Source organism: Narcine bancroftii, chromosome 4 (genome assembly GCF_036971445.1).
Source record: "Narcine bancroftii isolate sNarBan1 chromosome 4, sNarBan1.hap1, whole genome shotgun sequence".
NCBI lineage: Eukaryota > Metazoa > Chordata > Chondrichthyes > Torpediniformes > Narcinidae > Narcine > Narcine bancroftii.
The window spans coordinates 99,548,978-99,572,456 of NC_091472.1; the positions used below are offsets into that span (position 1 = coordinate 99,548,978).

The 23,479-nt window shown below is 43.7% G+C and overlaps 2 protein-coding genes and 1 long non-coding RNA gene across 4 annotated transcripts in view; 1 reads left to right on the forward strand and 2 right to left on the reverse strand.

Annotated features, from left to right (window-relative positions):
* Positions 1–6,895, reverse strand: part of rsph3 (radial spoke head 3) — a 47,071-nt gene extending 40,176 nt beyond the window's left edge. The window contains exon 1 of the mRNA XM_069932191.1: positions 6,573–6,895. Coding sequence (XP_069788292.1) covers positions 6,573–6,673 — 101 coding nt within the window. The 5' untranslated portion in view covers positions 6,674–6,895. The remainder of the gene's footprint in view (positions 1–6,572) is intronic.
* A 3,357-nt stretch (positions 6,896–10,252) lies between these two features.
* LOC138760900 (uncharacterized) lies at positions 10,253–14,713 on the forward strand. Its single transcript, XR_011355956.1, has 2 exons — positions 10,253–10,353; positions 12,884–14,713. It is a non-coding gene; the product is annotated as an uncharacterized lncRNA (long non-coding RNA).
* tagapb (T cell activation RhoGTPase activating protein b) lies at positions 12,010–21,937 on the reverse strand. 2 transcript variants are annotated; one of them, XM_069932189.1, is made up of 11 exons: positions 21,827–21,937; positions 19,780–19,863; positions 18,847–18,924; positions 18,450–18,513; positions 17,435–17,572; positions 16,859–17,022; positions 16,356–16,517; positions 16,120–16,229; positions 15,269–15,458; positions 14,721–14,835; positions 12,010–13,508 (listed from the first exon to the last, which is right to left on the reverse strand). In XM_069932189.1, exons 1-11 carry the CDS (start codon positions 21,851–21,853, stop codon positions 12,163–12,165), a joined length of 2,478 nt encoding a protein of 825 aa, XP_069788290.1. In that variant the 5' UTR covers positions 21,854–21,937; the 3' UTR covers positions 12,010–12,162. The 2 variants fall into 2 exon arrangements, with proteins under 2 accessions (XP_069788290.1, XP_069788291.1); XM_069932190.1 differs by lacking the exon at positions 21,827–21,937 and adding an exon at positions 20,538–20,699.
* Between the last annotated feature and the right edge of the window lie 1,542 nt (positions 21,938–23,479).

Here is a 23,479-nt window from a genome sequence, read left to right on the forward strand (position 1 = left end):
CGCGATGAGCTGACATCACTTCTGGAAGTCACCACACACGTCACCAGAAGCGGGTGTTTCCCTGCACACAGCGCAAGGAATTCAAACAATAAAGTTAGTTACTGGTTCACCCTCGAACTGTGTGGATGTCTCTTGATTCTGTAGTGCTGACGTAGCAAATGCTACATTGTGACCATTTCAGGGACATGGCTGCAAGGGACAGCATTAGCAGCTCACTATTTCTGGGTTTGGTTGATTTGGACAGAATATAGGAGATAAAAGAGATGGAGGCATAACATTACTAATCAGGTATAGTGTTGTTGCTTCACTCAGAGAAGACCTCATGGGGGAGGGAGCAACGATAGAAATCAGAAATTAGGTGCAATCAGTCTGATAGAGCCATACTACAAAACTCCTAGTTGCCCCAACAAAAGGATCATTCCTTTCTGGTTTCTAAGTTCTATCCAGAGAGTTTCACTGGATGATTGCCCCAAGAACTGTTGTTAGATCTTCCATCATTAACAAGACAACCCACCCCCCACCCGATACTTACCTGTTCCTCTATCTTTCTTTGGCTTGGCTTCGCGGACGAAGATTTATGGAGGGGGTAAAAAGTCCACGTCAGCTGCAGGCTCGTTTGTGGCTGACAAGTCCGATGCAGGACAGGCAGACACGGTTGCAGCGGTTGCAGGGGAAAATTGGTTGGTTGGGGTTGGGTGTTGGGTTTTTCCTCCTTTGCCTTTTGTCAGTGAGGTGGGCTCTGTGGTCTTCTTCAAAGGAGGTTGCTGCCCGCCAAACTGTGAGGCGCCAAGATGCACGGTTTGAGGCGATATCAGCCCACTGGCGGTGGTCAATGTGGCAGGCACCAAGAGATTTCTTTAGGCAGTCCTTGTACCTCTTCTTTGGTGCACCTCTGTCACGGTGGCCAGTGGAGAGCTCGCCATATAACACGATCTTGGGAAGGCGATGGTCCTCCATTCTGGAGACGTGACCCATCCAGCGCAGCTGGATCTTCAGCAGCGTGGACTCGATGCTGTCGACCTCTGCCATCTCGAGTACTTCGACGTTAGGGATGAAAGCGCTCCAATGGATGTTGAGGATGGAGCGGAGACAACGCTGGCGTTCTAGGAGCCGTAGGTGGTGCCGGTAGAGGACCCATGATTCGGAGCCGAACAGGAGTGTGGGTATGACAACGGCTCTGTATACGCTTATCTTTGTGAGGTTTTTCAGTTGGTTGTTTTTCCAGACTCTTTTGTGTAGTCTTCCAAAGGCGCTATTTGCCTTGGCGAGTCTGTTGTCTATCTCATTGTCGATCCTTGCATCTGATGAAATGGTGCAGCCGAGATAGGTTCCTCTATCACACATGCAGTATCTGTACTCAAGGACATTAAGCAGCCTCCGAGCCATGTTTCTGTTAGAGCTATAGCATCCAAGTCTTCCAAGTCAATTCACACCCTGAGTTTATCTGTCTTCTCTGATAGTCCCTTGAATTGAAATAAATGGGGTTTGTGGTGATATGTAATTACACCACTAGGTCACCAGGGGTCACCCCGGTGTCCTTGTATATAAAGCAGTCCAGAGCTACAGTCTAGCCTTCCAGGTTCATCTTGCAGAGAGACAAGACCTCTTAGTGTACATATTAGTTTATTAAAGCTGTCTTATACTCAGCCAAGAGCCCTGCCTGTCCGTGGGGTCGCTGATACAGGCGCTGCCAACCCTAAACCCTGGTCCAATCAGAAAGGGGCCACTACAAGTGCGGGTGGAAGGATCTCCACAAGTCGTGCTCCCGATCGCCATGTATGTGGGGAATTCCCAACCACTCCAGAGCCAGAGAAAGCAGACATTGCTACCATCACTCCCACAGAAGCAGTTTCCCCAGTACCACGGAGACCTGATGCTACTGCTGGGATGTCCCCTAAGCCCACTGCAAATGTCCCAAAGCCAGAGACTCAGCCATCTGCCCCAAGCACCCAGGTTACTCCTCCAGCAGACACAAGCCTCACAGAGGCTCTACCAGCAGCTCCCAGTACCCCAGGGTCCACCCTTGCTACATCAAGACTGAGACCACGTGGAGACCAGAGACTGCGACTTAGCCATGTGCTGTGACCAGACAGGCTGGAGCTCGACCCCAGAAATCCCGGAGCTGACACACACTTCGACGGCTGGCAGAGATGCTTTCTGAATTACGTGCAGGGTGCTGAGGCATCGGATAAAGAGCTATTAATGCTGCTGTTAGTGCAGCTGGGAGACCACCCTTACTCCCTTATACAGGATGACAGGTCCTACCAAGAGGCAATGAACACTTTACAGAGGCATTACAGTAAGGGGCATAATGAACTCCACTCCCGGTACAGGCTCATGACCAGGTCACAACATGTAAGGGAGTCTGCCAGAGACTTTATACTTTCTCTTAAAAACCTGGTGAGAGGCTGCAATTTTAAAATAGTATCAGCTCAGGAGTATGCGGAGCAGGCATAGAATCCACCGAGATGAAACATCGATTGCTGGAGAAAGGAATGGTGGTGCTAGATGAGGCAGAGACTATTGCAGAAGCTTTAGAAAGCACCAGGAAAGAATTGGAGGAGTATTCACAGGGAAAAACGTTACACTGCTAGACTCTCTAGCCCCACGAAAAGAAAAGTATGCTGCCTCATAGGAATCCACAGCAGCAGCACATCTTGAGGGTCCTAAGTGCTTTTTCTGTGGACAAAGAAAGCACCCCAGAGCCCTCTGCCCTGCCAGATAGAATGTCTATTCCAACTGTGGGCATTACGTAAAAGTCTGCAGAAGCTCCAAGGCCACAGCCAAGGACCATTCTCATGCTAATGAGAGGCGGGAAAGCTCTTCTTTCTCCACAGACAAACAGAAGAAGAAGAATGCCATGTGCAGCCAGTCATCTTGGACAAATGCTACGGAGCAGAGGACAGTCTTCAGGAGACGAATATGACGCTGAGTACTATTGGATGGAAGAACACGCCAGACTCGCTTCCCAACGCATGAATCAGGTGAGTCCACACAATTTACCTGATGCCACTGTGTGTATCAAAATTAATGATGTGAGGGTAAATTGCTTAATAGATAGTGGAACCACTGAAAGTTTTATTGACCAGGGGTTAATCAACTGCCTTACCCTCCCCACACACCCAAGTGAGCATCGGATCCTGTTAGCAGCCAGCAGCCTTGCGGCTGAAGTAAAACAGTTTTGCAGGGTAACTCTAAAAATCCAGGGCACAAAATACGAAGGGTTCAAATTACTAGTACTCCCTCACCTCTGTGTCCCAGTACTATTGGGGTTAGATTTTCAGTGCCAGTTAGAAAGCACAACAGGCCTTATGAAGAAACAACACTGCAGCCTGTCTCTCCTGAACATAGAACATAGAACCCCCTCTGCTGTTCACACACCTGACCCCAGAGTGCACACCAATAGCCACAAAGAGCAGGAGGTACAGCCCAATGGACAGACCCTTCGTTAGGACAGAGGTCCGCAGGCTATTACTGGAGGGCATCATAGAGCAGAGCACCAGCCCCTGGAGAGCCCAAGTGGTTGTAGTAAAGTCAGGAGAAAAACTGCACATGGTAGTGGATTACAGCCAGCAATCAACAAATTTACACAACGAGATGCCTACCCCCTGCCACGCATAGCAGACGTGGTCAACAACATTGCGTAGTATAAGGTGTTTTCCACCATAGACCTGAAGGCAGCATACCACCAACTGCCCATTAAAAACAGCGATCGCATTAACACGGCATTTGAGGCAGACAGCAGGCTGAATCAATTTCTGAGACTCCCTTTCAATGTCACCAATGGAGTGTCCCTGCTCCAGAGAGAAATGTAGATGAGTTCCAACTGAAAACGGTGTTCCCCTACTTAGACAACATGACAATCTGTGGCCACACTTAAGAGGATCATGACACGAATTTAAAACGCTTCTTCCAGGCAGCCGAGGAAAGGAACCCAAGATAAGACAGGGACAAATGCGTCTTTAGCGTCAGGAAGTTGCCAATCCTGGGCTACGTGGTGCAGAACAGGGAAATCAGCCCAGACCCTGCCCATATGCCCCCTCTCCTAGACCTCCCAGTGCCACACAGGCTGAAAGCGCTATAAAAGGTGTTTGGGACTGTTTGCTTACTATGCCCAATGGGTCCCCAACAACGCCAACAGGGCCCGCCCACTTATAAAAGCCTGTTTTCCCACTGTGCCCAGCAACCACCAGAGCATTCAGGGACATTAGGGACCATATCGTTAAAGCTACCATGCAGTCCATAGATGAGTCGATCCCGTTTCAAGTAGAAACAGATGCATCCAACATGGCTCTGGCGGCCACCCTAAACCAAGACGGACGACTGGTGGCCTTTTTCTTACTTCTGACCCCTGTAGAGTTCGCAAGACACTCAGCAGTAGAGAAGAAGGCCCTAGCCATTGTGGAAGCAGTAAGGCACTGGCGACATTATCTGGCGTGCAAACACTTCACCCTTGTCATGGACCAATGGTCTGTGGCTTTTATGTTCGATAACCAGAACAGGGGGAGAATTAAGAATGACAAAATCCTGCAGTGGCGGATAAAATTGTCTACATTTTACTGCGACATTCTATACTGTCCCGCGAGACTCAACGAGCCCCCGGACGTGCTGCCCAGAGGCATTTGTTCCATTCTTAACCACACATCCAGTTGCAGAGCTTGCACAATGAGCTGGGACACCCGGGGGTCGCTAGACTGTTTCATTTCATTAAAACCCAAATCCTCCCATTTTCGGTAGAGGAAGTGAGGTCAGTGAACAAGAGCTGTCCCATCTGTGCGGAATGCCAACTGCAATTTTACTGGCCAGACAAAGCCACCCTGATAAAAGTTACCAAACCTTTTGAGCACCTCAGCCTCAATTTTAAAGTCCCGCTTCCGTCCAAAAATAGAAATGTCTATTTCCTAAATGTAATAGATGAATATTCCCATTTCCCCTTTGCAATCCCGTGTTCTGATGTATCAGCAGCCACTGTTATAAAATGCCTCCAACCCATCTTCAGCATATTTGGGTACCTGAACTACATACACACAGACAGGGGTGCTGCATTCATGAGCGTGTAAGTACAGCAGTACCTGCACAAGAGAGGGGATTGTTACCAGCCACACTACAAGTTACAATCCCAGGGGGAATGAACAAGTCGAAAGGGAAAATGCCACTATCTGGAAAACGGTCCTCTTGACCTTATAAGCAAAAGACCTGCCTGTTACTAGATGGCAAGAAGTGTTGCCAGAAGCCCTACACTCTATACGTTCTTTGTTGTGTACTGCCACTAACATGACCCCACATGACCGTATCTTTTCTTTCATAAGGAAAGCCATGACGGGCACAGTGCTGCCTAAATGGATGATGACACCGGGGGACCTGTTCTCCTCCAGAAGCACTGCAGACCTCACAAAGCGGACCCACTAGTGGAGCAAGTGGAGTTGAGGCACGCAAACCCTCAGTACGCTATCGTCACATTCCCAGATGGAAGAAGACTCAGTGGCCACCAGGGATCTTGCACCGGCCGGATGTGTGAACAACGCGGAGGAAACACAGATGTCTACGGATCAACAAGGAGCACAGCAGCAGTCACTAGAACAGTCGTCCATCGAGTCACTCCAGAGGACTATACCACCCACCCCGGAAATCAGGACCCTGGTTACGCCCGCCCCACAAAATATCACCACCCTAGACTCAGTGGCAGGACCTATTTCCATACAAGAGGATGCCCAGTCCACACGGCCACATGACCAGCCAGTACTTCCCACTCCCACACCTCCACCAAGAAAAGCCGAAAGGCAGACCGCACTCCCCACATCTATACCACTACCAAGGAGGTCCAGAAGGCAACGGAAGCCACAAAAAATTTGGACATGAACTTACAAACAAGGGAAGGAGGACGGTGGTGGTGGGGTGAATGTGGTGATATGTAATTACACCACTAGGTCACCAGGGGTCATCCCGGTGAGCTTGTAGCTAAAGCAGTCTAGCCTTCCAGAGAAACAAGACCTCTTAGTGGACATATAAGTTTATTAAAGCTGTCTTATCCTCACACTGCTGGTGTGGTTGTTGTCAGTACAGGGTTGAAGCCACAATTCTTTCTCTCACTTTGCCATTCTCCTGCCCGCCTCATATTGCTTCCAGTATTAGCTCTCAACTTTTCTACCAACTCACCTCTGATCTGGACCCCACTCTCTGCCATACCTGTTTAAATCTCGTTGAAGTACAGAACAAGCAACATTGTATTCTGTTAATACCCCCAGTCAGCTCTGGGGAAAAATCCAAGGGCTCAGCTTCACGTAGCAAATGGTTTTAGGTGACAGGTTAAACTCAGGCTGGGGGATAAAATATCACCCTCAGACGAACAGCAGAAGGGATCCATCTCGTCCCCCCCCCCCCCCCCATCCCACATCAAACCAGCTGATCGACCACTTGCTTGCTGCCTAAGGCAGTTTGCTGTGTCGTTTGGCCGCTGATTCTCTCTCCTCCATTGTACCAAGGCTGCTCCCCAGCCGTCGCCTGGCCTTGAACACCCGACACGGAGCTGGACTGGGCCCTGCCCCATGTGCCCGACCGGCCGGCCCACTCACTGCTCCTCCTGCCGATATTTCTTCCTCCCCTGCAGGGCCCGTGGGTGGCTGGAGAAGGTGTACGTGCCGCTCCGATCTTGCTGCGCGAACACGCTCGTCATGTCGCTGGCCCGCCGACCGCTGCAGTCCGACGCGAGCCCCTCGTAACCATGACTTCGCCTGACGTCATGGCCACAGTTGCTAACACTGGCCTTGGCGGTCACTTCCGCTCGCCGGGCGCCGTGAGTGGCCGGCTTCCTGGTCCGCGCTGAGTTTTGATAGCGGCCTCTCCCCACCAGCTCTTCCCTCCGCCCCCGGTTCACCGAGTTCCAGTGGCTCCGTGAAGAGGATGGGCTTTAATTCATGGAGAGCGGAGAAGGTAAGGGATAAAGATCCTGACCCCACCCCCACCACACGTTGCCTGACCCACTGAGTTCCTCCAGTGGCTGGGTTTGCTGGAGATCCATCAGCCTCAGCCCTGTCTGCAGTGGCCTCATCAACGGCGTTCCTCGCCCGCAACGGGAAACTTCTCTGAAGATATTCAATTTCATGCACCAGTTCCCGGGAAAATGTAGCATTTACACCTCCTCAGCAGCAGGTCACGGCCGCCAACAGTCTGTTGAAGGCTCAAACATTAACGATTCGCAGAAATTGAACAGGATCAGCCACATAAATAGGGCCTCAGGAGCAGGATTTGATGTCTTCCTGAGTTCCCCAAAGATCTGGTAAGTCAGGAATGTGCTGGAACAGCCCATCTGCCTTAATGGGTGGGCCACCGACAAAGTGAAGTGCTCAGAACAAATTAAAATGGGACCATGTGAGCACTCCGCACCGTTTACACCATGCCCTCGAACAAAGCTGATGGCACATTCCCACGATCTCAGAAAAGACAAACAGGAACCTCAGCTGAATGGGGAAACTGGTAAATTCCTATCAAAGTCGTGCACCACCTTGACATGAAAATATGATTTTAAGCTCCCCTTCCAAGAATCTCTGAGCTGAAGCTGTGCCTTCACAACAAAGGCTGCAGAAGTGGGGTTGCCCACCGTCTTCTCAAAGGCCTTGCCAGTGCCGTCCATGTCTGAATGAATTATTGTTACAACCCTTGCTGCAACTAATCTTTGCATGGTATGGGTCACTCTGGTCTTTCCTGGTGATATCAGACCTAAAGTTGCATTCTCCGAGTTGAATTTGTCCTTTTGTTCTCTTCCATTTAGTAGTATTCCATATACATCTTCTCCAAATGATTCACTATTTCACCCTTCCTTTCAGAACACTTCTGAAAAAGCATAATAAGATAAAATCCAAATTTTTTTCATAAGTTTCCCTGAGATTAATCTTTGTATCCCTATATATTTGAATATTAACTTAAGAATTAAGAACAAGAGTAGGCAAACAACATTATTTGCAGATGCTGGGGTCTCATGCAATACACAAAGGTGCTGGAGAAACTCATCAAGTCATGCAGCAACCATAGGAAGTAAAGGGTAATCAATGTTTTGTGCTTCCCCTGAACAAGATCTACTCGACCATTCATCAAATATCATACTTCAGTTTCAGCTTCTTTAACTTGCACCATTGTCATTACCCAAAGATTGCCTTAAAATGCCAAAGTCAGGCAATCAGTCCTCGTTGAGGGCTCAGTAGTGGAGAGGGTTAAGAACTTCAAATTCCTGGGTGTCAACATCTCCGAGGATCTGTCCTGGAGTGTCCACATTGATGTAATCACAAAGAAGGCTCGCCAGCACCTATACTTTGTGAGGTTTCTGAGGAGATTTGGTATGTCACTGAAGACTCGCGTAAACTTCTATAGCTGTACGGTGGAGAGCATTCTGGCTAGTTGCACACTGCCTGGTATGGAGGTGCCGACTCTAAGGACAAGAATAAACTCCAGAGGGTTGTTAACTTGGCTTGCGACATCACAGGCACCAGACTTCACTCCATCGAGGACATCTACATGAGGCAGTGTCTTAAAAAAGTAGCCCCTATCCTCAAAAACCCCCTCCACCCAGGCCATGCCCCCTTCACTCTCCTTTCTTCGCGGACGAAGATTTATGGAGGGGTATGTCCACGTCTGCTGCAGGCTCGTTGGTGACTGACAAGTCCGATGCGGGACAGGCAGGCACGGTTGCAAGGGAAAATTGGATGGTTGGGGTTGGGTGTTGGGTTTTTCCTCCTTTGTCTTTTGTCAGTGAGGTGGGCTCTGTGGTCTTCTTCAAAGGAGGTTGCTGCCCGCCGAACTGTGAGGCGCCAAGATGCACGGTTGGAGGCGATATCAGCCCACTGGTGGTGGTCAATGTGGCAGGCACCAAAAGATTTTTTTAAGCAGTCCTTGTACCTCTTCTTTGGTGCACCTCTGTCTCGGTGGCCAGTGGAGAGCTCGCCATAGAACACGATCTTGGGAAGGTGATGGTCCTCCATTCTGGAGACGTGACCCACCCAGCGCAGTTGGGTCTTCAGCAGCATGGATTCGATGCTTGCGGACTCTGCCACCTCGAGTACTTCGATGTTGGTGACGAAGTCATTCCAATGAATGTTGAGGATGGAGCGGAGACAGCGGTGATAGTAGCGTTCTAGGAGACGTAGGTGATGCCGGTAGAGGACCCATGATTTGGAGCCGAACAGGAGTGTGGGTATGACAACGGCTCTGTACACGCTGATCTTTGTGTTTCTTCAGGTGGTTGTTTTTCCATACTCTTTTGTGTAGTCTTCCAAAGGCGCTATTTGCCTTGGCGAGTCTGTTGTCTATCTTTTTGTTGATTCTTGCATCAGATGAAATGGTGCAGCCGAGGTAGGTAAACTGGTTGACCGTTTTGAGTTCAGTGTGCCCGATGGAGATGTGGGGGGACAGGGGGTCATGGTGGGGAGCTGGCTGATGGAGGACCTCAGTTTTCTTCAGGCTGACTTCCAGGCCAAACATTTTGGAAGTTCCCGCAAAACAGGACGTCAAGCGCTGAAGAGCTGGCTCTGAATGGGCAACTAAAGCGGCATCGTCTGCAAAGAGTAGTTCACGGACAAGTTGCTCTTGTGTCTTGGTGTGAGCTTGCAGGCGCCTCAGATTGAAGAGACTGCCATCCGTGCGGTACCGGATGTAAACAGCGTCTTCATTGTTGAGGCCTTTATTGGCTTGTTTCAGCATCATGCTGAAGAAGATAGTAAAGAGGGTTGGTGCGAGGACGCAGCCTTGCTTCACTCCGTTGTCAATGGAGAAGGGTTCGGAGAGCTCATTGCTGTAACTGGCCTGACCTCGTTGGTTTTCGTGCAGTTGGATAACCATGTTGAGGAACTTGGGGGGGCATCCGAGGCGCTCTAGTATTTGCCAAAGCCCTTTCCTGCTCACAGTGTCAAAGGCTTTGGTGAGGTCAATAAAGGTGATGTAGAGTCCTTTGTTTTGTTCTCTGCACTTTTCTTGGAGCTGTCTGAGGGCAAAGACCATGTCAGTAGTTCCTCTGTTTGCGTGAAAGCCACACTGTGATTCTGGGAGGACATTTTCGGCGACACTAGGTATTAGTCTATTAAGGAGAATCCTAGCGAAGATTTTGCCTGCAATGTAGAGCAGCGTGATTCCCCTGTAGTTTGAGCAGTCTGATTTCTCGCCTTTGTTTTTGTACAGGGTGATGATGATGGCATCACGAAGGTCCTGAGGCAGCTTTCCTTGGTCCCAGCAGAGCATGAAAAACGAATGCAGTTTGGTATGCAGAGCTTTGCCGCCAGCCTTCCAGACCTCTGGGGGGGGATTCCATCCATACCTGCTGCTTTGCCACTTTTCAGTTGTTCAATTGCCTTATATGTCTCTTCCCAGGTAAGGACCTCATCCAGCTCTAGCCTCGAGGGTTGTTGAGGGAGCTGGAGCAGGGCGGATTCTTGGACTGAGTGGTTGGCACTGAAAAGGGATTGGAAGTGTTCTGACCATCGATTGAGGATGGAGATCTTGTCGCTGAAGAGGACTTCGCCATCTGAGCTGCGCAGAGGGCTTTGGACTTGGGGTGAGGGGCCGTACACCGTCTTTAGTGTCTCATAAAAACCCTTGAAGTCGCCAATGTCGGCGCTAAGCTGGGTTCGTTTGGCGAGGCTAGTCCACCACTCACTTTGGATCTCCCGGAGTTTGCGCTGAAGGTGGCTGCATGCCTCGCCAAACGAACCCAGCTTAGCGCCGACATTGGCGACTTCAGGAGTTTTTATGAGACACTTCACTCTCCTGCCATCAGGAAAAAGGTACAGGAGCTTAAAAACTAGCACTCAACGGCACAAGGACAGGTTCTTCCCTGCTGCCATCAGATTCCTGAGTGGTCAATGAACCAAAGACACTGCCTTTTTGAAGTGGGAGTTCAGTGAATGATTACAGTATTCAATTCTGTTTACAACTCCTCAGCCAATGAAGCAGTACAGCCTCCATTGTAGCAGGATCCAATCAACATTCATACTAGGATTGATAAGTGGCAAATAATATTAGGCCCATTGACTACCTAATCCTGACATTCAGTTCCTTGACATCAATAGAAATAACTATTGTTGATCTTTAATTGTTACTGCATCCAAATCTCGTAATTCCTTGCACTAGTGTGGGAGTATCTACCCCAGAATTACATTTTCCGGTTGCTTGAGATTAGGGGTGATACGGTTAGTGTAGTGGTTAGCACAGCACTGTTACAGTGCCAGCGATCAGGACAGGGTTTGAATCCGGCACTATCTGTAAGGAGTTGGTACATTCTCCCTGTGTCTATGGGTTTTCCTCAGGAGATCCAGTTTCCTCCCACCATTCAAAACTTACCATGGATTGTAGGTTAATTGGACAGCCCGTGGAATTCAAGAAATCTGCAGCCTTGAGCAACAGGCAAAAAAAATCACAATAAATAGGTAAAAAATACAGCACGGTAATAGGCCAAAGGGCTTGATACCGTGCTGTATGTCTAAATTTAAATTGCATTTTGCGAGATCAATGAACTGACCACTAGGGGGTGCCAATTTTAAATCCGAATTTTTTTAGCTTATTTATTTTCTGATTTATTTTTTGCCTGTTGCTCAAGACTGCAGATTTGTTGAATTTCAGACAATGGGGATTTTACTGTACTACACCAGTTCAATAGGAACTCACCACCATCTTCTCAAGAGCAATTAGGAATAGGCAATAAGTGTTGGCTGCAATTCCCACATCTCAAAGAATAAATAAATGAAAGAAAGCAAAATTGTTTAATCTTTCATTAAATGAATCATTCATGGATTGTTGGCAGAGTTTGCCTACTCTATATATTTTGCATGTGTCTGAGCCATGCATGCAATAATATCCTTGCCAATTTGGTGGATTGTACAGTCACACATAAGTGTACAAATGAACAAAGTCAATGTAAAATACACAAAGTCAATGTAAAATATACATAATACAAAGTCCAGCCAAATCAGCACCTGGAGTGAAGGCAACTGGGGGCCAAGTAAGCACTCAGAAAGTCTCAGAGACCACTTTACTTTTTGGTACTTTTTTATTCCATTAGACTACAAACAGATAACAGAAGAGCAATTACATCACAATGAATAACAACAGCTTTTTAGACTGTCCTAGTGTGTTAAATGAAGAGTAACAGAGTGATAGTATGGAATATAGTTTATATAAATATTATACACAAGATTCTTTAGCATACTGAAATTCTTTGTAGGCCTGAAAGGACCACCTCTTGTTTGCAGATTCAGACATAGTTCTCCTTCTATACTGGAGTGCCTTTTCAGTTTTTGTAAGATGCAAAGCCGCCTCAGAGCAAATGTGCAGAGCTTCACAGTGATTAGCAGTTATGGTTTGTTTATCACAAAAATCAGAATTAATCTGATTTTGAGACAAAGGGTAGAGCAGCTCCTCTGTCAATGAACAAGGCCTGTCCTTCTGTCCAGCAACTAACGTACAACCAAATCTCTTGTGTTCTTTCAATTGGACCTGCTGTCTCAAACTTCTCACTGTCATTTCCTTCATTGAAAGAATAGGTGGACTATTTTCTTCAATTGCTTTCGTATAAGAAGGCGGGCTGCAACGTTTTTTAATGTCAATTTGTTGAAATACTTCATCAGCAGACATGAGACGAGTCCTGAACCTGGTAGTGTCACTGCCACCCACTTTGTCCTCATGAACTGTCTGACAGGTTGGCGGGTTTTCTCGCAAAATGTTTTCCTTCCAAGATTCTTGGTTTGTATTAAGTGTCCTTGACGGCCCCCAGCTGTATGTCTTTTTTACAGGTTTCTTAGCTTTCTCCATTGTGCCCTTTGCATACGTAGTCGGATCTTGGATAGAATTTGCTTCAAGATTCATTGCGTGATCTGAAAAGTCATTATTTTCCTGACTGGTGCAGGTTGGGGAAACAAGTGGAGAGTTGATGAAAACAGAGTTCTCCGACATGTTTGACCATGAGCTGGCCAATGAAGAAACTGAAGAAGCCTTTGAGGAGGAGGCTGTCGAAAGTTCAGAATGTGAGCTAGCATTAAAATTGTCCAGCCTCCTGCTTCTAATCTGTCTTGTGAAGCTTTCCTCTGATACCTGTTTTTTTGTTGGATGTTGATTAAAATCCAGGTCAAATGGAACTGAACAATCGTCGTGGCTTCTTGCAACTAATTCCTGCTGGTTGATCTGTTGAAGGTTGAAAGTCACAGATAATATGGGTTCTGAGCTGCGTCTGTTTACTCTCATGTTTGGCTGTCCAGTTATAAATCCAGATGGACATGTTGGCACATGAGGTCTAAAAGATGCTTTGCTATTACCATCAATTGATTCATTGCTGCAGAAAATTGTGAAATCATCTCCAGCTGTTATGTCTGTTTGACAATTCTGCTTTTTCACCATCCTCAACTTCTCATGGCTCCTCGATGGTTGATAACAAATGGAGTTTGCTCTTTGCCTCTTTTCACTCTCTCCTTTCCAGTCATCTTGGTCAGTGCTGTCGTAGGCAGAGTCGTTTTGATGAGATGATGATGACATGTCTGTAAGTGAAGTGATAAACTCTTAGTTAAACAGGGAAGACTACGGACACAGTGATCGTAGTATAATACACAACAGTGCTGGAGAAACTCAGCAGGTCATGCAGCATCCATAGGAAGCATAAGTATAACCAATGTTTCAGCCCTGAGCCCTTTGTCAGGAAGTAATAAATACTCCCACATTGTCCTCATCAGTCATCTTAAAATGCACAAAACCAAACTGGGGACAATTCATCCTTGATCCTGAGGGATTATCCAAGAGGAAGAAGACTGCTTGTGTTCGATGGATGAATTTGATTACCAACTACCATCTTTTGCTTTGAATATGACCATCACTAGTCAATCACCTTAACTGTGCAACCAAAAGGCCAAACATAAATTATTTGAGATCTGATTGATAAAATTTCTAAATGATTGCCTAATCGGGCCATCAGTCATGGGAGTAATATTTCTTCAGTAATATAACAAAATAAATTTCCTTCTGAGCACAAATTAATCAGTTATTCATTGGATAATACTTGCCTGTTAGGAAAGAGCAGAATGGGCCCTCTGACCTACCATCACGTGCCCATCTACGTTAATCTCATTTTCCCCGCATTTGTATTATATCTGTCTATGAATTGCATTTTAAGTATCTGTCTCTAAAAGCTAATGATTCCACCATTTCTGGCAGCAAATTCCAGATATTAAACATTTGGTGTATAAAAAAAAAACCTTTCTTCTCAAATCCACTTTAAAACTCATCATAAACCTATGCCTTCTTATTTTTGATACCCCTACCACAGTTAAAAGATTATGAATCTCTACCTCATTGACGCCACTTATAATTTTATATTCATTTAATAAAATGTTCAGGAGTTATATAATCATGTGTTCAAAAATCTTTCTTCAGGCCTCGAGCAGATTATCTAGGCTAACAATTCAGTGGGGATAATCGGTCTATACGATGATAACAAATAGGAGATATGAGATGTTGAAGCAATGTTCTCTGAGTGTGGATGTAAAGGATTAAGCATTGATCAAAGATAAACAGGAGCATTTTCATGGTACCTTGGCAAACACTTATCTTTTAGGAAGCAAATTATTTTTTCCCCTGTTTGAAAAATCTGGCTGTTCAGTTTGCCAAATACCAATGACTACCCTTGAATGTAATTCATTGGTATGCAAGTATATAAATGCAAGCTTCAATTAAATACATAAACATGTTATATGTACCTGAGTTGTCAATATTTTCTGATAGAAATTGTGATGGTTCACCCAGAAGTGCGGTGATATCATTACCAAATATCTGGCAACAGTTCTCAATCAGAAACTGCATCAGGGTAACAACCTGTAATGAGAATGGAAATTGCTCATTTGTGATCATTGCATATGGATCAATATTCAGAACAAATGTTAAAAGCTCTCTAATTGTCTTTTTCTGCTATTTTTTTAAATTTAGACACATAGCACAGTAACAGGCCCTTCTGGCCCACGAGCCCATGCGGCCCAAATACATCAATGAACCTAACAAACCCCATGCATTTTTTTTGAAGGGTGGGTAGAAACTGGAGCCTCCAGAGGAAACCCACACAGGCATGGGGAGAACGTACAAACTCCTTGCAGGAGTTGTTGGATTTGAACCTGGGTTGCTCGTGCAGTAATAGTGTTCTGCTAATCACTACATTAACCATGCCACCCTAATCTCGAAAGTCTTTAATGCCAATAGTTCTACTGGGGGGAGGGTAAAACAGTTAGGTTAGCAGTGCGCAATATATATTCACCTTTGCAGTTACTTCTTTCTGAAATTCATCTGATGTCACTTTGCTGGGCCAGAGCATATTTGGGCCGATGCAAACAGCAAGATTGTAGGCATCCATCCTGTTCACCTCAGAGCATTTATTGATGTGGAATAGTACACAAAACACATAGCGAAGTAAGAGACAGTTGTGCTTTGGAAGTTTTGCCAGAAGCCTAAGTGAAAATAGAAAGGAATTTCCATTACATTGCGTACAGTTTGAATTCTTATTTACTCAATTCAACTCTTCCTCCAAGATACTGAAGTTCTTTAAATGTTTTTTTCTGGGAAACCCCCAGCTATAAAATTTCAACCCAGTTTGAACAAAGTCATCTTATTGATGATGTTAAAAGTTTTGCAGAATATCACAATGTACAGGAAGATGTCCTATTTGTATAGCTGGTAAACACAGAGCAGCTTTACTGATTGTGTGATTTGTTTGAACAAACAATGCTCTAAACATTTTTTGCCTGTTTTGGTATAATTTTAATATCTGCCATTTTTTGGGTGTTGGTGATTGCAAGTCAGATAATGTGTTGGTTTGGTGTGCAAGACTGTGTACTAATTTTTCTAGCCTGGCTCATTAATTTGTATTGCATATAATACTGCTGTTTCATTTGGCAGCAGTGAACAAAATTTAATGATTATAACATGAAATGTTACTGTTATAGTAAAGAAGTGTTGCACCCAAGATTTTGAACATATTTTCAATTTTGACTTGAAATGCATTTGGGAATCGCTACCAAACTTCGGACCATCCACAACGCTTGAACAAATTAGATAAGGTGAGAAAATCAGAATACCCCAGCTAGTTTGACCGATCAGGATGATACTCACTGTTTGATCTCCTCAATTCTTCCTTCAAAAGTCATTTTTTCCATGGCCACCATCCAGCTACCATATAGCTCAGTCACCAACACGCTATTTGGAATTTTCCGTAGGAAATCCTGCATTTGGTACATTTAGAATTAGTTATCGAGGCTGCTGGTATGGAAAATAAACTGAAATGAAATTGTTGCATGCTGCCCAGCCCTGTGACCCCTGATTAGAGTGCTGAATTTCAATATATTCACCTTGAAGATAGCAGCCAACAGGATGACAGGCTCCTCCTCCAGGATCACTTCTCTTCCTGCATTCAGTTTTCCAACTAGTTCTTTGGAGGCCTTTAAATTTGCTGATTTTCGAAATACTCCAACTGATGAAGGTCCTTTCTGACACAGGATCTCCAGCAAATCCTGGAACAAAACACAAAAGAGGAAATATTATTTAAGAAATCGTTAACTAAGGAGCAGGTTTCAACATGTAATTTCTCAATCTCATATGAACCTTTGAAATCTTATTTGCAATCAAGTTGCAAAGGAGAACATTTATTCTTTGAAACAGTTGACCTAATTTCTTTTTGAAAGTGAATATTGACAGCATTTGACTTGTCGTTTGAAACAGTTCATTTACACAAAAAACCATTTGAAATAATGAGAATGTAGCGGAATATGAGTCAGCTTCAATGTTTTGTCTGATGGGCTTCAGAATCTTGTATTAGATTGGGGTGGGGGGGGAGGTAGAACTGTCAACTTACAAGGATTGGTTTGGCGAGAATGTCTTTGTGATCACAGATGTCTTTAAGAGGCCGATTGAAGAGGCCACCATTCTGAGAAGAGGTGGATTCAGTCCATGCTGAGTTTTTGCGGAAAGGCCATGATACTTTGGGTTTGTTTTTCTTGCAGTGCTTCAGTTTGGCATCTGTTTCAAATGGAAGAAGAAGAAAAGCTTTAATAGTTATCTATGAATGAAATATTACAGGAAAGATGTAAGGTACAATTTTATCCATTGAAATATGGAGTTCAGAAAGAATGAATTTTATTTCCACCTTCAAGGTGCAAGCACATTCAAAATAACCACAGAGAAATTACTTAAGGAGGGATTGTGGGGAGTCAAACAACACTGTTCTGTAATTGTTTAGTATTACAGCACAAGGAATATGAATTGCAGCCCTAGGTACTTTCTTATAGAAGCAACTTGAAACAGGATTGTTCTGAATCCCCAATCCTATTAAAATTTTAAAAGTTCTTCCGGCAATGCGTGTATTTTTTAAATGCCCACATTTTTTGAACATTTGAAGTTTCCCCCTGTTCTGAAAATTGTCCTATTGTACCTTGAGAGTCCTGTAGTTGAGAGTTGGATTCCTCTGCAGGCTTCAAATGCTTTCTCTCCATGTTGCCTGCTGACAAATCACACTCTACTTCCTCTGTGTGCCACGGGTCTGTCTTGAGTGAAACAAAATACTTGTGGCCTACAAGTGCAAAATGTAAAGTTAGAACACATGCCAGAAGCTAAAAGAACAAGCCATTATGTTTAACGTTTACGATGTTTTCAAACAATCTGCATTACTGTGGACTGTTATGCCACATGTTTAACCTGTCAGTCTGAACATTGAAGCAGTATTTCCTAGAAATCTACCGATAAACTAATATTATCTACTGTTAAGATCATTTTATAAAATGTTTCTAAGGCAGATAGTGAACAATTACAACAAAAATTCAAATGAAGGATTATTCTTCACTTTAAAATGCACATTGGATCAACTTCTGTTTCAAAAAAAGAATGAAGGTATTAGAACAAACAAGCTGATTTTATGCAATTGATTAATTTTTCATCTAAGGGAAAACTTAACCATAACCCTAAGCATCTAAACACAGAAAAGTAAATTGGGGAAAAATAGATGTGAAAGTATGTGTATAAATCACATGTGAAAGCACGTTTAAAAATACATTGGGGAAAGTACATGGGGAAGTTATTGGGGCAAGTACAATCCCAAATTTAAAAAAAACCATAAAATATTTCCATAGTTCTCCTTGGTAAAATTTAATTAACAGATGGAATGTCAGAAACACTGATTTACACTGCTGTAAACTATATGATAATGATACCAATTACTGGCTGTGCCAAGTTGCCTACAACAAACCTTTAAAAATCTATCTTAAGCAGGTGTCTTAAGGTCATAAACAAATGACCACTTTTACCAATATTTTCTAATATGATGACAATTGATATCAAGGAGAGGTCGATGATGTTTGAGTTTTCCTATTTGTGCTGTCCACGAAGTAGCAGGCGAAACCACAAGATGATACATCTGGCGGGAGAATGTGTCGGTTTATTTTGAAACTCACCAATCAGGGAATCAGATGTGTCATCGCTGTTTGACAATACCACTTGAACTTTCTGGGCATCTCCCTAAAAATACAAAGCAATTGCAGTGAGATAATGGCTGGCCTGACACTATCACACTCAAGAATTCAAGTTGTAGATTAAATACTAAAACTTGTTTTCACGAGGACTTGCATTCACATTTGCTCACCTCAGTTTCAGATATCAAAATTTAATGAACAAAAATGTATAAAATGAAACAATATTATCCAATTGCATGCCAATGTTTGCCTAGAATGTATCTATCCTCCACTGCCAAACATGTAGAAATGCTTGTCATCTATTTTTATCACAGACAAATACAGTGGCCAGAGTGCACAGACAAGAGACCAAGACAATACTATTCCATGTATTACTCACCAGGTCTGTTGGTTCCTGTGGTAGTATCTGCACCACTTCACCAGGTGGTTCCATATTACTTACAGTTAGTGTTTTAAACTGTTAAAAAAAAGTATTTTTGAGATGAATAAGTGTGTTTTCAAATACCTCTGAAAATCCAGAAACTAGAAAACAGCAGGTGGAAAATTTCACTTTCATTAACACCCCCTCATATCCCCCCCATCTCACAGCTGGCTCATTGTGCAATATCCTTTATGTCCCATAACTCTTAAGCAAACCTCATAAGTAGCATAAAAACCTAATCTGTTTCTACTTGATAATGTCAATTCTTAAAGATCCATATGCAATCACAGATGTGCTCCGAATATTTTCATTTATTATTTTACTTCTGTACACAATCTTACTTCTCTGTCAAAACACAATTAAATCTCCATTTTACAAACGAATTTGCTCCCAAATATTTGTGAAAGACTATGGACTTAATAAGTTTAATTTATATCCCACCACAGATACCGACTGACCTGCTAATTATCCCCACAGGGTTCCCTGCACCCTTTTTTGTTAATTCAGCTATCTGGCTTTTCCACACTCCTACATCAATACAGACAATGATATAATCATTCCCATTTACACTACCACACTGTTGCACGTCCCTTAAATTCAGTATTGCACATCTAATACTCAGACACACCTATACTCTGATACACAGGCACTTTTACATTCTGACAAATGCATTTTGTTCTATCGATAATTATAGTAAATCTGATTTTAGTATTAGGCATATGAAAGGGTCACACTGAACCAACATACAAGTAAAAATTAAAACTGAGTAGCCGATCTGGAACATATTCCTTTTCCAATTCAGATTAGCGACTCATTTTTCTGTATGTTGGTACCTTAGGCTGAAATTCAATCTGATTCAACTCTACCTATATTAAAAACACTACAACTCACCAGAGCAGAGTTGCTTAAAACCTTCATTAATACAATCAGTAATGCGAAGTTAGGCTGTTTGTTTTCTTTTGTTTCTTGAATTGCCTAAAGACAAGAAATTGAAAACTGTTACTGGAAAAAAAAAACCAGGATTCATACACCAAAATAAAAGCTGATACACATGATCCTACACCTACATTATTTAAATTCATACTGTTTCTCAGCCTCTCTATAGCCAAAATATATCACATTGAGAGTATTAATGCCGAGGACATGTGATTTCAAGGCCAACTTGGATTTTAGTCATCCAGCACAGAACAGGCCCTATCTTGTCTATGCTCAGTGGAGCTTTCTCAACCATTTGGACACAATCACCATATTGCAGCAACAACAATACCTCATTTCGTTGGCACTTTTAAGCAGACACAGGCAGTTCATAAAATTTGACAACTGAGCCACACAAAGAAATATTGGGAAAAATAGCCAAAACCTGATGACCGTTCCAGGTATTCAGGAGTGACTTAAAAGGGAAAGATGCAGAGAAGCAGGCAAGCAGGTTTGGGAAAAGACTTCTAGAAGACTGGAAGCAAGACAGGCATCGAAAGAGTAATTCAAATAGGGGATATTGCAGAGGACCAAACTGAAAGGATTTTGGACTGGTGCAGGGGATTTCACAGTACTATCTGAAAACAGATGGGTAACTAGATATGAACCACAGTGATTTTAACTTTACTAACTATATCTGTGGCAATGGACTAGCTCAATCTAAATGTGCTTACCTGTAGAGATTATTGTGCCACGATATCTTTACTTCAGGTAAATTGCAGGAAAAACAAGAACCATCACCACATAGCTACAAATCCAGCACACAGACTATGTCTCTCTCTGATAGGCACATTATATAACGGAGCCGTGGGGGAAGTGGAAATACTCAATGAGCGGAAACAATGTCATGGTTCTTTTGGTTTTGGACCTGAGAAAGGACTTCCTCCTTCCAAATAAGGCTGGCACCTTGTGATATTCTCCTATGATGTGTGGAAAAAGTGAGTCATAATGGTACTGTACATTAAAGAGCAGGTTATTACCCAGCAAAGATGAAAAAGTAAAACATAGTAAAACATCCCATGACACTTAAACTAAATATGACATCACCATATGAAGGGGTTTAAAAGTACAGATGATTAAAAGAAATAGAACCAAATAGTTTCACAGCACAAACAGGCCCTTCAGCCACATTGTCCATGCAACCAAGTTGTCGACTGAAGTTAGCTCCATTTGGCCCCTATTCTTCTAAACCTTTACTGACCATGAACCTGTCTAAATGTCTTAAACTTTACAATTGCATGCAGTTCTACCACTTCCTCTGGGAGTTTGTTCCACACACCCACTACTCTGTGCGAAAAATGTGTTTCCCGGGTCCCTTTTAAATCTTTTTCCTCTCTCATTAAATCTATGCCCTCTAGTTTTAGACTTATCTAGCCTGGAAAGATCACAATGACTGTTTACCTTATCTATTCCCTCGTGATTTTATAGCATTTTATATTTGCCCCTCAGGCCCCTGTGCTCCAGAAGCACTTGATTTCTGTCTCTGCGCATGTCCCTGGAAACAGCCCTTAAATCATTGCAGTGATTCAGGCTGAACTACGACCAAAACTAGACCTTCTCCAGTCTTGATTAGCAAATCCATAATCTGCAAAGAGGTAGAAGACCATCTCCAATCTCAGTCCATCTTGAGGGCAAGCATGAGATTTTGACTGTTCAGGAAGGATCTAACCAGGAGGTGTAAGGTAAAACATCATGAGATGGGAATGTGTAAGGAGTTACCCTGTACAGGGCTGTAACAAGAAGGGAGGTGTCCTTGTACTCCTGTTAGGTAAAACATCATGAGATGGGAATGTGCAGGGCTGTAACAAGATGTGAATGCATCCTTGTACTTACAAGATAAGAGAGACATTGATGGATTGAGAGGCAGGAAGCTAGCAGGGAAAGGATAGCAACAGTTTTAGTCATTGGACAAGTAATGATATGATGATGTTCTAAGCACATATCCAAGGGTATAAAAAATCACCATTTTGCTGATAACGGCAGAATGCATTCTCCGACTAACATGGTTAGTCGCAAGTGTTACAATCCGGTAATAAAGAACAAAGAACCCTGATTTCGACTCAGCCTGGTGTTTGTCTCACTCATTCATGAACAAAGCAGACCTAACAGAGGCCACCAAATTGTTTGGGTTTCTGGTTGTTTGGGTGCTATAGAAACCATTATGTAGTCAGCATGGGTGTGGTATGTGATGCATATTAGAGTACAGCTGGGCACAAAAAGGAGAAGAACATCTACAATGTTGTTGGCTGCCAGAAGTGTGCCGTGTCCATCACTGTGGTTTTAGGACAGCATTGTCCAATTGGACCACAGTGATGAAGCTTACACCATATACAAAGTATGCAAGGAGAGTAATGTTTTCATCACTTAGGGACACTTGCACCTCACCCTCATCTCAGCCTGTATATTTATTACTAAACAATTGTCCAATCCTTCAAAGTTAGTTGCCAATTTATTCCTAGGGTATGATGGTTCCAATACATTAGTGCTTAGTGTTTGCTGACTTCAGGATACTACTAGTGCAGGGGTGACCTAGTTAGCATAATGCTATTACAATGTCAATGATGTAGGTTCAAATCCACTGCTGTCTGCAAGGAGTTTATATGTTCTCCCCGTAATCTCTGTGGGTTTTCCTAAGGCGCTCCAGTTTGCTTCTATATTCCAAAGACATACAGGATTAGGTTAATTGGTCACATAAGTATATTTGGTCAGCATGGACTTATTGGTCAGAAGTGCTTGTTACTGTGATGGATCTCTGAATTAAAATTAATATGGTTGAAAAAGAGGGCTATATACCTGCAGTTTGTATTGATTTCTAAGCTTCAGCAATACCCATTTATTGCAACAACAATGTTTCAGGATACAACATGAATGTGGCAAGGACTCTTGGAACATCATTACCTGTGAAGAGAGGGAAGAGAAGGAGCAATTTTCCTACCTCCGTTCTGTCAGGTGGTTTTGTTCAAAATATGCTTATACATAAACAGATGTGCAAATGGGTTCTCCTTGCATTCTTTCATTCATCTTATCAAGCTTATTAATGCAATTGCACTATATGAACACAGAATCATATCGTGTGGAATCAGACTCTACCCCAACTTGCCCACGCCAACCAAAATGTCCCACCACCATTAGTCAGCCTTTGTTTGGTCCAGATCCCTTTAAACTTCTCCTATCCATGTATCTGTCCAATTTTTTTTTAAAACACAGCAATAATACCTGCTTCAAACACCTCCTCTGGCAGCCCAACTATACACCCAGCACCACTTGTATAAAAACTTTACTCCTCAGGTTCCTGTTAAAGCTCTCCCACCTCACCTTAAACCTATATCCTCTGGGTACCAAATCCCCTACTCTGGGAAAAAGATTATGTTTACCTCATCTAGCTCTCTGTATGTTGTTAATATTTCATCTGCAACATTCCAGTGATAAATTTGAGGTGCTGTTACACAGAACCCAACCCTTCATAGTTCAGTGCTGATAGGACCTGATACTGTGACCTGATACTGTTCTGAACTTCACGCTGCTCTCCGTTGCAGGCAAAATCTTCGCTAGGATTCTACTAAATAGAATAATACCTAGTGTCGCCGAGAATATTCTCCCAGAATCACAGTGCGGC